The sequence below is a fragment of the Stenella coeruleoalba genome, assembly GCF_951394435.1.
Source record: "Stenella coeruleoalba genome assembly, chromosome: 1".
NCBI lineage: Eukaryota > Metazoa > Chordata > Mammalia > Artiodactyla > Delphinidae > Stenella > Stenella coeruleoalba.
This window is the reverse complement of record NC_137169.1, coordinates 138,757,685-138,772,595: the sequence shown is the minus strand read 5'-3', so window position 1 is coordinate 138,772,595 and position 14,911 is coordinate 138,757,685. Positions and strand designations below refer to the sequence as shown.

Below are 14,911 nucleotides of genomic sequence, written 5' to 3'. Positions count from 1 at the left end.
GCTTTCAGCGACTGGCCAGAAATGAGTTCCAAGTGTCCTGTTTTTATTTGTCCTAAACTTCTTTGCTTAGTGTAGCACACGTGGCCCTTGACAGAATTGGGAGAGCGTTCAGCTTACACAGAGGCTCCAATTTGTTACTTGAAGGAGCTGGTCCCTGCTTCCCACACAACTTAGTTACATCTCTTGTCAACATCTCAAGCGTCAGCTTTGTGGGGAGCTGTTTGCTTACTCTGGTTCTTGACAGTAAGTTGCAAAGTGTCTTTTAGACTGTACGCACAAGTTATTTGTTCAAAGAATCAAGAAGCGGTATCACTAAATCACTGTGATCATGTTATGCAGACCTCTGTTCCATTAGATGGGCCTCCACGTTTATTAAAGAAGACCTAAAGTAATATCTAAGCGTGTGTGCATATGTGTGCATGTGTTTTCATCTTTCTGGCGTGTGGGTCAGGATTTACGATTCCTTCTTTACAATTAATGGTCTCCTTCTGTTAGGTTAACCAGGCAGACCTGAAGATATTTCTTATTAAAAGAAAAAATCCTCTCTCCTCCTTCCCCAACTAAGCCAGTGTACCTTAATGCAATGATGATATGTTAGACCCAGCAGTTGTCAAAGCAGCGTATTACTGTGATGCCGTAATGACACCCTGTCTCTGTAAAGTAGTCATGTTTTCTCAAATCACACGTTGCACCGTTGATTTCTGACATGACACTTCATTCGGTTGCTTTCTCTGTCTTCAGCATCACCATTCTTTGACAATAGCAGCTGGTGCCCATTTTGTTACTAAGTGATTCACATTTTGCCACTTTACGAGAGTGCAATTAGTTGAAGCAGGAGAGAAAAAAAAAGAAGCTCATTGTAAAGTGGCGTGCTTGGAGTTGTAACTCAGACTGCCAGCGGAGCTGCTGGGGTCGTGAGCTTTGAAGCCTGGGCCTCGGGGAGCTGCTGCCTTAGTCTCGGAGGTTTTCTTCTAAAAGCATTAAAACAAAACCCCAAACCTGTAGGCTAATAAAAGCTTCTTATTTTTTGAAACAAAAATACTTAAATATTCAATCTGGTGATTTCGGCAGGTAGAAAACCGACCAATCCTTATAGCTTCATTCCTATTTTGGATAGGTTAAGTTATGAGCAGTAGGACTTTTGATAACCTTCCTTTCCAACCCTGAAGTTCCCTGATTCAGTGAGAGAACTAAGGAGTCTGTCTTCTTATTTCTCTCTCTCTCTCTCCTCATATTTGTAAACTCGCAGGTTTGCTGGCTCCATTGTTGTTATGTAAAAATTTGAGATATAAATTGATAAAGTGTTTGGAATTTATAATGATGATGGGTACCTTTTCTGGCCCTTAAGGATGACAAGGAAGAAAATAAACTAGTGAATTGTTTAGTTGTCATTTATTTAGCCTATTTCAGTGTCTGTCACTGAAATATAGGTATAATAAAATTTCAAAAAATCTTGCTTTGGTGTTAAAATCAGGAAGGCCAAAGAAGACCTGTACACATGTGTTGCACTGATGCACCACTTTTTTTAGGAGGGAAATAAAGTAGCAAATGAACTCAGGTTTGGTATAAAATTCAACAGGTGAAATGCAGCTGCGTATTACGAACTTTTATTGGGTTGGCCAAAACGTTTGTTCCGGTTTAGGTGAAACTAAAAGACACATTTTTAACTTTCACGAAGAACTGTTGAACAACGTATTCACTAACCGAATGAATGTTTTGGGCAACCCAATAGTTTGGTGAAAGGATTAATAATATTTAATCATATATAAGCCTATGGAACGTAGGCTTAAGTCCCTTCTGGGAAATGTAGACCACTCTGGACACCTACACATTGCCCAGAAATTCACAGCAGTTCACTCATAGTCACACGTTTACCTGGATCTAGGTAGCCTCTCTGAAAACAAGCTTGATAATTATAATATGAATGGAATATTAACTTACAGATGATCTTGTTTTCCCCTCCAGCAGCAACTTTAATTGATTCTTATTCTTTTTGTCTGTCACTTTCTCCCTATACATGAACACCTGTACGTACAGTTAATCAACTGTCAAAAATTACATTTTTAAATAGTCCAGCAACCCAGAAGCTTTATTTGCCTGATCATTAGCATCTAACACCAAAGATAAATTTTACTCTTGCTAACCCTTAGGCAAGGCTGGGCAAGAAGTTCCTATGTTGAAGCAGGATCATCAGAATTTATATATAAATGTATATATATGTATATATGTATAATATATATAATAGAATATATATAGAATACAGAAGACTATACCTCAAACTGTATTGAAAATACTTTCTAAAGCACTGCAATGTGTCTGGCCTCTGGAAGGCTGTTATATCCCTCAAATTTAGTTTCTTATATGGAAAATAAATGTTATTCTTGACATGGTTATTTCTCCCTTCAGTTTATTCTCAGGGTGTTCACTCAGAGAAGATGTTTAGAAAGTTGCTTCTCTTTTTCCCTTGTGTCTCCCATCATTTCTCTTAAAATAATAAAATAAAAACAACTCTACGTAGCCTTTAAAATAAATATTTCCCACATTTTTCCGACACATGTTATTCTATTTGTAATTCTTAACTAAGTTTAGATTTTTATTAATCCAACGTGACCTAAAATTTCTGCGTTAACAGCACTATGTGGAATTGGGCTTACTCTCTTTGGCTCCGGATAAAGCCATCATCTTGAAAATGGCTCTTTCCGACAAAAAGGTGTTCTTTTGAAATAAAGTCTTATTCACTACATTCCTCTTAGAGTTAATGTGAATTTTAGTGCCTCTAATTTTAGGTTGAAGTGAAGTCTAGAATAAAACCCACCAGCTGACAATTGAATTTATAGATAGTTGTGAATGTCTCAGGCTTCAATAATAGAGCTGTAGAATTTCAGAGACAGAGAGGGAGAGAATTAAGACCCACTGTAGTTTTAGGGTATAATGTAATGGTATCTAGGAAACGTTCAGTGTAATGAGCTAAGTAGTAATTAGGAGACAACTGTGTTCTTTCAGATTCTGTTTCGGTGTCACTCCAGACCCTGGGGAGGGTGACTCAACAGGGTAGCCTTGTAGCCAGCGTGGTGGCTTCTTCAGCCACTTTTCCACTCATGGGTGAGTGTGAATGTCATAGAGCCTCTGTGTGTGCCAGCACTACCCCTCTTTGCTTGGCTATTTAAAAAACATCAGTGAACACCTTGAAAAACTCTCTGTTGGCTTCAGGACATTTCCGCACTGGACTTTGGAGTCAGCCCTGAGTGGAAATCCCGACTCTTCCACTTCCAAACTGTATGACTTTCAGGAAATTGTTTGATGTCTGAGGCTCTGTTTCCTAAAGAGTAATACCTCCCTCACAAGGTTGTCTTGGGGATTAAATGAGGTAATATTTGTAAAGTACTCAGGTCAATGCCTGACATGTAGTAAGCACTTGATAAATGGCAACTCTATTATTATTTCCACTGGGCAAAAAGGTATTCATTAAGGAAGCAGTTCATGTCTGAGAAGAAACATGTAAAACCTACAGCACTGATCCAGCATGTTCACTTTCCTTTACAGCTACAATGGCCAGACTTGTGTAGGAGAAGAGATTGCCCCTGTCCAAAGGCTTCCCTGACCACTTGAACTTCCTGAATTTTCTTGCTTCCATCCAGATTATTGCAAAGTTAGGGGCTGAGATTTTCGAGGAGACAGCTGGCTGGAGACACCCAATTTTTCAAAGACCTTAACAACATGCATTTGACACATAAACATTTGGTGACTTTGCAAATAACCCTTCCATAAATAGGAGGGTGATTCCTCGCCTTGTTTCTCAGTCAAGACTTCTGCACATTTTAGAAGTCCATGAGAAAAAGCCCGAGGGAAAGAAAATTGGGATAAAATTGAACAGAGACAATCCAAAAAGAGAGAGAGAGAGAAAAGAGGGCCCAGGGAAAGGGTGGTCAGTTTTGTGATCAAGCAGCTCAGAGCAACTCTCCTTGGGAAAAAGAAAAAATGATTAAGAAATGGTGCCTCGCAGGCAGATGGCGAAAGAGTTAATTGTCATGGCTGTGAGAAATTCAGTGCCAGAGAGAGGAAAGGGGAGCAACTGTGTTTTAGTACCCTAATAACTTCTAACTGTAGTCTAAGATCATAATGTATGTGCGAGCAGTCCAGTAATTATAAGGTAATAAGTGAAGTGGTAGAGTAAGTGCTTTAAATTAAAAGGAATTTGCAGGGCTGCTGTAAGTCAGTGCCGACCCGCTTTCTTTCAAACGTTGACTTGAGGAAAAGTGCTTAGCCCAGGGTGCAAGCTGGGAGACAAGGAGAGCGATCTATTAATTACAGAGCTCATTAACAGTGACGGAACAAGGCAGCAGATGCGGGAGGGAGCGGACGCCTGGTTCAGGCTGGAGGGGGGGATATTTTTTCTTTCACTAGCTCTTGAGGAAAGGACAACCCAAGTGGGTGGGCGAAAGCAAGAAGCTATCTTTGTGGATTTCTCCTTCCTGTTTGCTCTCTCCACATCCTGAGTTTGCTTTACTTTAGAAAGCAGCACAGAACTTCCGATGGGAAATCTGCTAGGTAAGAGGCAAACTTCTTGTTCTGGATGCTTTGCTCTTGAGACCGCCTTCTCGGAACCGTTCAGTGAACATTCCCTGATAGGAAATAACCATATTTTTCTTCGTTTGAAAGTAGCAGAACAGTGGGGGAAGGGGGCACCCGGAGGAGAGCATGAAATTTGTGATAAAATATCATTAGATTTATAGTGAAAGAGATAATCGCATCCCTTCGGTTATCCTGTGACTACTCCCCCAAATTCGAGTGAATGACCATTACCCTGTGGGATTCCCATAAATCAACTTTCCACCGGGAAGCAATTATCTAAGTTTGTTTCTCAACGGTCACCTCTTCTTTGTATAGTGGGCTCTCAGAAGGTTCCTAGAGACTTGGCTAAAAGGGGTTTTGCACTATGGCGAACGGGAAAGAAAATAGGACCAATTACATCTTTTCATCTAATTACCTCTTCAGAAATTTAATCACCTACGGGTCTGACAAAGTAAGAGGGGCAGTCTGTTTCTTCTAGATAAGAGAGAGAGTTTGTTAGATTAGATGCTTCATCATATTTCCTTTTAGGAGGTATGATGTTAAAAGACCAAAGGAAGGGGAGAAAAAGAGACCATCGAAAATCTCATTTTTTCAGGGCAAAATTTGATACATCCTTACTTTGCTGAATATGAAGTATCAGGTTTATGGATTCACAGGTATACTGAAGGCTCAAATGGCTTTTAGTGATTCCTCTCTTCAACAGTGGCAAATCGCACATGCAGACACGGACACATGTAAACACATGTACATGTTTATTAATCAGTACTGGTGATCATTTCACTGTTTTGTGGGCTCTAGGAAATAATCCTTAAATATTGGCTAGCATTTTATCCTTGATGTCTTTCTGTATCGCTAAATGTCTAGGAAATAGAGCAATTTAATTAAAGAGGCAACGTGATTGAGGATATATTCCCTGTGTGTCTTAGATCAATAAAAGACACAGTTATGCTTATGGAAGCGTGCTGACAAACAGTAATTACAGAGCTGAGGAATCATCTGTTCAGCCTTGACAATAAAAGTTTAGTTCTGCTCATAATAAAATGACTGCAACATCAGAAAATGGAAGAGAAAAGTAGAGTGAGGATAAGGGTAATTTTAGAAGTGATATGGACTTTGCAAATTACTCCTCTTCCATGGATAAATTTAGAATCTAGAGAGTTGATTTAGATACTGACAGTGGTTCTCCAAGAGAAAGGTACAATGAAAGGAACTGGATCAGTTAGAGCTTTTGTTTATGGCCTGTCTGGGCACTTTGATGTAACCCTGTCACGCCCTTATGCTGATTACCTTGTTGTAGAACAAGAGATATTGACTAGAGAATGATGTGTAGTCCTTAGTTCTTAGGCAGCACTCTCAAAGAGCAATGTCTTTAATGTATGAATTCTCTTTTTTTTTCTCCTTTCGATCTTTTTTTGCACTTTCTCTATTTTTTCACCTTCTCTTTGTTTCTACCTATTTTGGTATCTCTGTTTGACACTCTCTCCTCTTTCTCTCTGTTTGCACCTCCCTAAACCTCAGGCTTCTCTGCAGAATGTCAAACAAAGATCGACACATTGATTCCAGCTGTTCGTCCTTCATCAAGACGGAACCCTCCAGCCCGGCCTCCCTGACGGACAGCGTCAACCACCACAGCCCAGGTGGCTCTTCAGACGCCAGCGGGAGCTACAGTTCAACCATGAATGGCCATCAGAACGGACTTGACTCGCCACCTCTCTACCCTTCTGCTCCTATCCTAGGAGGTAGTGGGCCTGTCCGGAAACTGTACGATGACTGCTCCAGCACCATTGTTGAAGACCCCCAGACCAAGTGCGAATACATGCTCAACTCGATGCCCAAGAGACTGTGTTTAGTGTGCGGTGACATCGCATCTGGGTACCACTATGGGGTAGCATCCTGTGAAGCCTGCAAGGCATTCTTCAAGAGGACAATTCAAGGTGAGTGAGGGTTGCACCTGGCGATACCCACCCTCCTCCAGCCTCATGTGATGGTTGGTTGGTTGGTTTTTGTGGTTCTGGTCCTTGTTAGTCAAGTTGAGCATTTTTTTTTTTTTTTTTTTTTTTTTTTTTGCGGTACGCGGACCTCTCACTGCTGTGGCCTCTCCCGTTGCGGAGCACAGGCTCCGGACTCGCAGGCTCAGCGGCCATGGCTCACGGTCCCAGCCGCTCCGCGGCATGTGGGATCTTCCCGGACCGGGGCACGAACCCGTGTCCCCTGCATCGGCAGGCAGACTCCCAACCACGGCACCACCAGGGAAGCCCAAGTTGTGCATTCTTAATTCTATCCTGAGTATAAAATAGAAATAGGTTAAAATTGATAGTGGAGGATTTGTAGAATAGACTCCACCCCCCCACCCCCATATGTTCCCTATCAATTCCACGTTTACTATCAAGCTCTAAAGATGGAATGATAATAAGCTTTGGGTGGAGTTTAAAAGAGCACAGCTGTTATTAGAGCAGTGGGGGTCTGGATAGCAACTGAACCGATGCGCACTGGATAAATAGTGCTTTTACCTCTTCCGTTCTTCGTATAGCTAAAATGATAACTATTTTAGGCCAGTGGTTTTCAAACTAGAGTGTGCATCAAACCCGCCTGGAGAGCTTGTGAAAATGCAGATCACCCACTCCCAGAGCTTCTGATTCATTACATCTGTTTCAGGTAGGGGGTCTGAGAATTTATATTTCTAACAAATTTTCAGATGATGCCGATGTTGCTGGTCCAGGAACTACACTTTTGAGAATCACTTCTCTAAACAAATTTAATTTTCTACACCCTTCCTTCTTTTCCTGTGGTTGGATGTACTTTCCCCACCTTTTTAATAAATTGGTGTGAAAAAGCTTCCAAACTGTACCAAAATATGAAATCTGCCTCCAACGTATGTAAGACATACCCAAACCTTTATAGATCTCCGGATTTATAAATAACAATATTATTTCCCACCGAAAAATGTAGAAAAACATGACTGAAATTTGTATGTGACCCTTTAAACTAGGAATCCACAATACAAAACTCAGCTCCTTTTCAAAGCTATAGATAATTACAGAAAATTACTTTTCTTACAGAAAATTACTTTTCACTTGTTTAGATCCTTTGTGATACACTTTTGAAGAAAATAGAGGAAGGAAAGAATCATTGTTTATTGAGGATCCCCAGCACACCAGTGATTCTATTCTGCTCTGCTCCGTGGTTTACAAAGTGTATCTTCTGGGAATGTCCTGGCGGTCCAGTGGTTAGGACTCCACACTTTCACTGCTGAGGGCCCAGGTTCACTCTCTAGTCGGGGAACTGAGATTCCACAAACCACGTAGCATGGCCAAAACAAAAATACCCAAAATGTATCTTCTTAACCAGTTATAGAGATAAGTGCGTTTTCCCTCATGTCAGTGGTTCTCAACTTTGCAGGCTCACTGGAGTCACCTGGAGACATAAAAAAGAAATACTGATGCCTAGGCTCATACCCCCAAATTCAGAATTAATTGGCCTTGGGTGTAGCCAGGGCAAGCGGGGATTTATGAAAGCTTCCTAGTTAATGCTTCATCTAAAGCCAAGGTTAAGAACCACTGCACCCTACCGTGCTGTGTTCTGTGACAGTGCTTCTGAAGGTGTGGCTGCTATCAGTATCACCAGGGAATTTGTTAGAAATGCAGATTCCCATCCTTCATCCCAGATTACCTCCGTTAAAATCCCTGGGGGAGAGCCCAGCAATTTGTGCTTTGCCAAGCCCTCCAGGTAACTCTGATGCTCACCCGAGTTTGAGAACCACAGCTCTGTTACCGTGTCGCTGCTCATTTACCGCTGACAACTCTTCTTTTTCATCTACTGGTCCCTTGTTGGACATAACTGAAATCAGTTTAATAATTGTGTGACACGCTTACTGGTTTTTAAAGTGCAAAGGAGATGATGTTTGTTAAACTCTCCTCCTTCTAAATGTTTTAACAAAAGGTGATTCTGAACCCCTTTATGAGCACAGAGAGTAATCTTCTACCCTTTCCTTTTAAGAGCATGTGGGCGGGCAAGTCTTTTCACCCAGTAGCACTGAAGATCTTAGTGATTGTCCTTAGTGGAACAGGTGGTACCATCTCCCATTGCCTTTGTGCCATCTATCACATAATCACTTCCTTGATGTATGGCTGATGAATACACAGTTAAAGAGTTAAAGTGCACAGTTGTTCAAGGTATCATAACTCTTACATAATAGAGTGGATCTATCAGCCTAATCTTTTCACGGCCTTTCATAGTTTTAACGGAAGAACACAAGCCAAGTTAGTGTGGAGTATGTATGAATTACCTAAATATTTTAACAGCTGTATCTTCATATTTAATGGATCATCGTAGCCATATTTTATTAGCATTTTCTTACAAAAATCCTTCAGCCACTGGACCTTTCTTTTCTTTCTTCTCATTTATAAACTGAAGGCGTTAATACCTACCTCAAGGAATGCTTCTGGATAAAGTGAAATACAAGATCACATGTAAAGTGAGTAAATAAAAACAATGATCTGTGTGCGAAGCTTCCTCTCACTTTGAGGCACTTGAAAGTATCTCTTCAGCCTACTTACTAGATTGCAAAACTTGAGAATGAAAACACACTTCAAATCTTTGGGTTCTTTCCAGCCATCGTCCAACAATATTAGAATATGGACGCTACAGAGCATCGCAAATTTAAACTGTTAGTAATTTGATTTTGTTAACTCAGTTTACACAGCTCGGGGTCTAACTACACAAAGATAAGGGAGTGTTTGGGGATAGATTAACAAATACTGTGTACACTGGTGTAAGCAAAATGGTCTCAATATGAAAACCATTCCCAGTTACTCAACAAATATTGACTAAAAACCTACTGTGGGCCTGGCACTGTGCTGGCCTGAGTTTCAGCTTAGCAACACTTTACGAAAGCTTGGTTCCCAAAGGGTTGTGGATTGCAGTGAATTCCTCCTATAAATGTCTCCTGCTTTGAGAGCATACCAAAGTTTTTTGTTTTGGGAGGGGGGGATTGAAACAACGTGGTCCTCAGTATGTTTTCCAAAGATAGGACAACTATGTGAAAACATTTCCTGACAGTTGTTTAAAAAAAAAAAAGAAAAGAAATCCTATCGCTTAGCTATTAATAGCCGTGCAATAGTTACTTACCGGCGATCCCTGGAATAGAACAATTGGACTTCTATCGCTGATTCTTCCTTAGGATGCTGAAATGCTACCAAAAGCTTCACAGGGTGAACCACAGGGTGATTCTTGGCATTGATGTATAGTGCTCCGTTCTACTCCATATTGGAGACAGCAACTTTCAAGGGTTTTGAGCAGCAGACAGACATGTCACTGTCCAGATTAGCACTCTGGGCTTGCCCACCTGGCTGTGCTTGTAGCTGGCAGCTGGGTGGTACTCCTGCTGCCCTGCTACCCTGCTAGCTACATCAGCGGGCCTCGTGCCGTGGTGCTCACTTAGCCCCAAAAAGGCAGTGAGGCAAATAAAGGGATTAAATTGTGAAAGTGTAATGTAATAATTAGGGTGGTAATTGTAAGGGAGATTGGAACAGCCCCTCCTTCCTCTGGCCAACTAGTGATAGCGATTCAACTCAGAAGGTGTTGAAAGTGGCCGAATCTGTTGCATCATCACAGATGCTTAGTCTGATGTGGAAGGGACCATGGAATCCATTCTCATGCCTTGAGACAGCATTGCGGCCAAACTCTCCTTGACCGATGGTAGTCTTTCCCTTCCCTCCCTTAAAGCTCTACCGAAGAATGAGAAAGGATTATGCAACTTCCCTTAAGAACGAGTCTTTCCACCATCTCATAGCCCCTATGGCCAAGGGGGTAAGTGTGGCTTCCTAGTTCTGTTCTCATTGACTTGACTAAGGGACATAGATATTCAAAGCCATAGTCATGGGAATATTTCCTCTTTAGAATTTTTATTTCTTGTTATAATAACTTAAGATTGGTTATCCAAAATGTAATACATTTTAATAGTTGGACAAAATACTTCTTAAATTTAGAGCCAAAAGAACATATATCCAGAGCACCTCTTGCGAAAAGTAATGAGAATTGTTCTTTTCAAAGCTGAATGTGATATTCCAGTTGCGAAAGGCAATTCATCATAAATTTCAGTGAAAGTCAACCAGAAAGGCATATGTTACTTATTGACTGTTTCTAAGTTATCATTGGAAAACTATTGAATTAGGTCAACACTTAGGTAATAGTCAAAGTTTTGGAAGGTTTTAGTTTGCTTTTTTCTTTTTCTTTTTTTTTCTGACCAAAAACGTTTTAGAGGATTTTGACTGTTCTATCATCCCACAGGGTTACAATGGCAGCAATGATTTCATTGTCGTTTTCTAGGCTTATTAGTTTTTGTGTGTGATATCGTTATTCTGATTTTTTTTTCTAATTCTAGTTTGGCCTTAATTCATAAATGAGTGGGAACTTCTGTGGGGGTTTTTTTGTTTGTTTGTTTTGTTTTTGGTACCTTCTCATTAAGAGTTTTCCCTGGATTCTTGTTAAGGAGGTAAGAGAAGGAAAATATCTTTATATCCCCCCAAAGTCAATATATGTTTCATTATTTAATTCACAAAACACTAACCCCCTGAAGTTTTTATGCCTATATAAGAGTATGGAAAATAAATTGTATATATTTATTAATATAACCATTTCAACCATTCATTCTTGTGCTAGAAATATGGCATTCCCCCCCTCTTTTAAAAAGAGGATATTATGGGCTTCCCTGGTGGCGCAGTGGTTGAGAGTCCGTCTGCCGATGCAGGGGACACGCGTTCCTGCCCCAGTCCGGGAGGATCCCACATGCCGCGGAGTGGCTGGGCCCATAAGCCATGGCCACTGGGCCTGCGCGTCCGGAGCCTGTGCTCCGCAGCGGAAGAGACCACAACAGTGAGAGACCCGCGCACCGCAAAAAAAAAAAAAAAAAAAAAAGGATATTTTTAAAATAGGGGATTATTTTTTTTAAGATATTCATTCTAGCATGGGTTTTGGATTCATATAAAACCAGGTCCAAGTCTTAGCCGCTTACCTGCTGAGAAGCCATAACTTCTCTGTGCCTCCCTTCCCCAGGTGGTAAGGATTAAATGAAGAGACTATCAAAGAGTCTGGCCCATAGTAAGGGCTCAATAATTGATTGACTCTGGTTGCTATTGGCAGTATGACTGGGCTATTCAAGCACTGGGTGGTTCAAATACTCTAGGACAAATAGATGTCTTTGATGCTAAACTAGAAGGACCTGTGAGCTTCTCAGCTCGCAGCTACCCCCCTTTTGCTCTGATAATAAACTTTCTCTCCCTGTAGCCATTTTTCACAGTAGTGCCCTTTTATATTAGAAGGCATTTAGGTGGGCCAATTGGAAATTTGATTGGTTTTATATAGTTTGTTTTGTTTTGTTTTTTGACTGTGCTGCTCGGCTGGTGGGATCTTAATTCCCTGACCAGGGATTGAACCCAGGCCCTCGGCAGTGAAAGCACCAAGTCCTAACCACTGGCCCACCAGGGAATTCCCCTGGTTTTATGTAGCTTTATGGTGATCAGTTTTTTTTTCTGTGACTGTGGATGGGAAACTAGGTAAATCAGAAAGGGAACCTGAATCTTATCACTTGAGTGAAATATCCCAATTAAGCTTTGAATGTGGGATTCAGGAAATAAAAAAGCAGAATGTCTTTGCAGCGTGAAATCTAGGAGTGACCATCATAAGAACCAAGTCCACTGCCAGTGTTCATGGGACCTGATACAGTGTACACCCACATATTATGTATGTAAATATGTAAGCGTTTGTAAATTAAGATAACAAACTGCTAAGTCAAATATGTTCTGTTCTCTTACTTGACAAATGTGCCTTCACAATGGCCTGGGAGGCTAGCTTGGCATTTTTAATTCTTAGACTCCTGGGAGTTTTGTGTCAGAAAGAGGCAGTAGAAGGAGAGCCAGCTTTTAGCTTGCAGCCCAGCCCATTTCCCTTCCTTCCCCTCTGCCTTCCATCATGTCTGGTACATAGTGTGGACTCCCCTGCCCCCATGTCCAAGACCCATCCACCCCTTCCTAACAGCTGCACCTTGACCACGCACAGGCCTTGTAATGTGCACTCCGGCACTGCGGTCCAGCCCAGGCCATCTTCCAGAGGAGCGACCCAGGGGAGAGGGCCACGCAGGTCCTGGAACGGGGTTTGTAGGGGTTTATCCTGGGAATTCGGGAGTCCTGGGTACTCGGGATCATGCAGTACGAGGGGGGCTTGTCTCCTTAGCCTGTGGAAGGGCTTGCACCGTGATACTTTCTAAAGCCCAGGGCTTTCAGGTGGGGGGCCCTCCTACTCTGAGTCTAAAGGTGACACTGATAAGAGCCTAAATCTCACCTTAAACATAGGGCATTAAGAGGAGGAAGGCATATGCTAAAGGTGAATGGGCACAGTCTGTGGGTCTGCTGTTTCCCACCCTGAATTGTTGACTCCTTCCTGAAGTCGACGGCGTAGTCCTAGAGGACCTTTCCTGGATGTAGCATTTTCTTTGCTGTCCGTGTACTATTTTAGTCTCAGAATAGAATATTTGCAGCACTGGCGGAAATAACTTACAAATTGAGTGTCTGTGCAGCTTATGAACCTTAGCAAGGAAAATAATAAGGTATTATCTGTTTAACTTAAATAGCATTTAGAGAAGATCACTCTCCCGGTTTGTACATCTTTAAAACGAATAAGTTCTAAAATTAAAATCCAAAATAATATGGAATTGACTTAACGAATCTCAGTGATTATCAGTTTGGATGCAGTATTAAATTAAATATTGAGGTGATATTTTGAAAAGAAATATTGTCTAAACCTCATTTGCTTTAACTCCGAGCTTGCTTTTGTTATGTTTAATTGACTTTTCCACTTTTCCTTGCATTTGATGCCAATTTTGTCTGAGTTTTTGAAATGCATGAATGTTGCCAAGTTATCAGTGAGAAATATTATTCTCCTGCTATTTTAATTGTTAGCTTCAGTGTTTATTTTAATAGTAAAGTTTAGTATTGCAGACTTTCTTTGTGGGTAAAGAATATGTATTATGGGAATTGATATTTTAGGAAACAGCACAGTTTACAGTTTGATCTCTCTCAGTTTTGACTTAGTGGACCCACTTCTCAGGATAAATGAGTAGTGATTGCTTTTTCATGGTTTGTTCTGACTTTTAGGAATTGGCCTAAATTGTCATCACTTCTCAGGTTGTTGAAAAGCTAATGGTAACAAAATTCTTCTATAAAGGACCAGAGAGTAAAACAGATAGTAAATATCTTAGGATCTGTAGGTCATATGCCTTCTCTGTCATGTACTCAGTTTTGCTTTGTTTTATTTTTTAAGCTGTTTAAGAATATAGATACCACTCTGAGCTTGAGGTCATACCAAAACAAAGCTAGGGCTAGATTTGAAGGCTGGCCCTAGTTTGGGTAGCTGCTAGACTAAAACACCCTCATTTCATCTTCCTTGTAGGCAACAATGACTACCAGGATTTTCATATCAGACGACTTTCTGGACAGCTTTGCATGCATATCATTTATTTAAATTGAAAGCAAGGTCTCTATCGTGATGATTTTTTTTAGCCTGTTATCTCAGTTTTCAGAATATTTTTTCCCCAGGAATTAAAATTTTCTAGCCTCTTTTCACTGTTCACTATGACATACACATGTGTGTATCAGCCAGCTAATCAGAAAACAGAATCAATGTAAATGAAAATAAAGTAACATTTAGAGTCACTGACAAAAAGTTGGATCTTGGTTGTATAAAATAAGAGTGATTAATTTTCAGAGATTAAATTGCATGGTTGGTCTTTGATCAGGGAAAAGAAAAGAGAAGAAAATTTAATGATCCCCACTATTCTTTTTGTCCTTTAGATGTTAGGAACTCACATGTGCAACACCGGCGTCTCCGGTATCATTTACATGTTTATTCAACACATTGCATTATGTTACTGTATTTTGAAAGTCATTTAAAATCAACATATTTTAACCTCCTGAGAGGGTATATTGTCCAGTTGGGTGACAGTAGATAGGAACCTATCCCATGTAAGGGGTATATGCCAGTGGCATTCAAGGAGGAAAAGAATTTGCAATGAAACTTTTTTATGCCATGGTAAAAAGTCCAGCTGTAGTTCACTGTCAAATTAGTGAGATTGAATAATTAGTCAAGTTAAGCAGACACAATTCACTTTCCTAAGCAATATATTTGCCAAACAAGTGACCCTCTCTTCTACTGTCATTTCACAGTGGTTGGGAAGAAATTGTGGTATGCATTTTATGATCCTCTGGTAAATGATATTGCACTTATTTTTATTTATTAAAAAAAGATGTAGTGGTATTGCTAATTCTTAAAAGTGCAATAATTACAA

At 40.6% G+C, this 14,911-nt stretch overlaps 1 protein-coding gene across 7 annotated transcripts in view; it reads left to right on the top strand.

Annotated features, from left to right (window-relative positions):
* ESRRG (estrogen related receptor gamma) overlaps nucleotides 1–14,911 on the top strand; it is a 588,258-nt gene that overhangs the window by 410,006 nt on the left and 163,341 nt on the right. For 6 of the 7 annotated variants that reach the window (XM_079934775.1, XM_079934777.1, XM_079934776.1 and 3 more), the window contains one exon: nucleotides 6,091–6,506. In XM_079934775.1, coding sequence (XP_079790901.1) covers nucleotides 6,104–6,506 — 403 coding nt within the window. In that variant the 5' untranslated portion in view covers nucleotides 6,091–6,103. The remainder of the gene's footprint in view (nucleotides 1–6,090; nucleotides 6,507–14,911) is intronic. The other variant, XM_079934779.1, reaches the window with a different exon arrangement.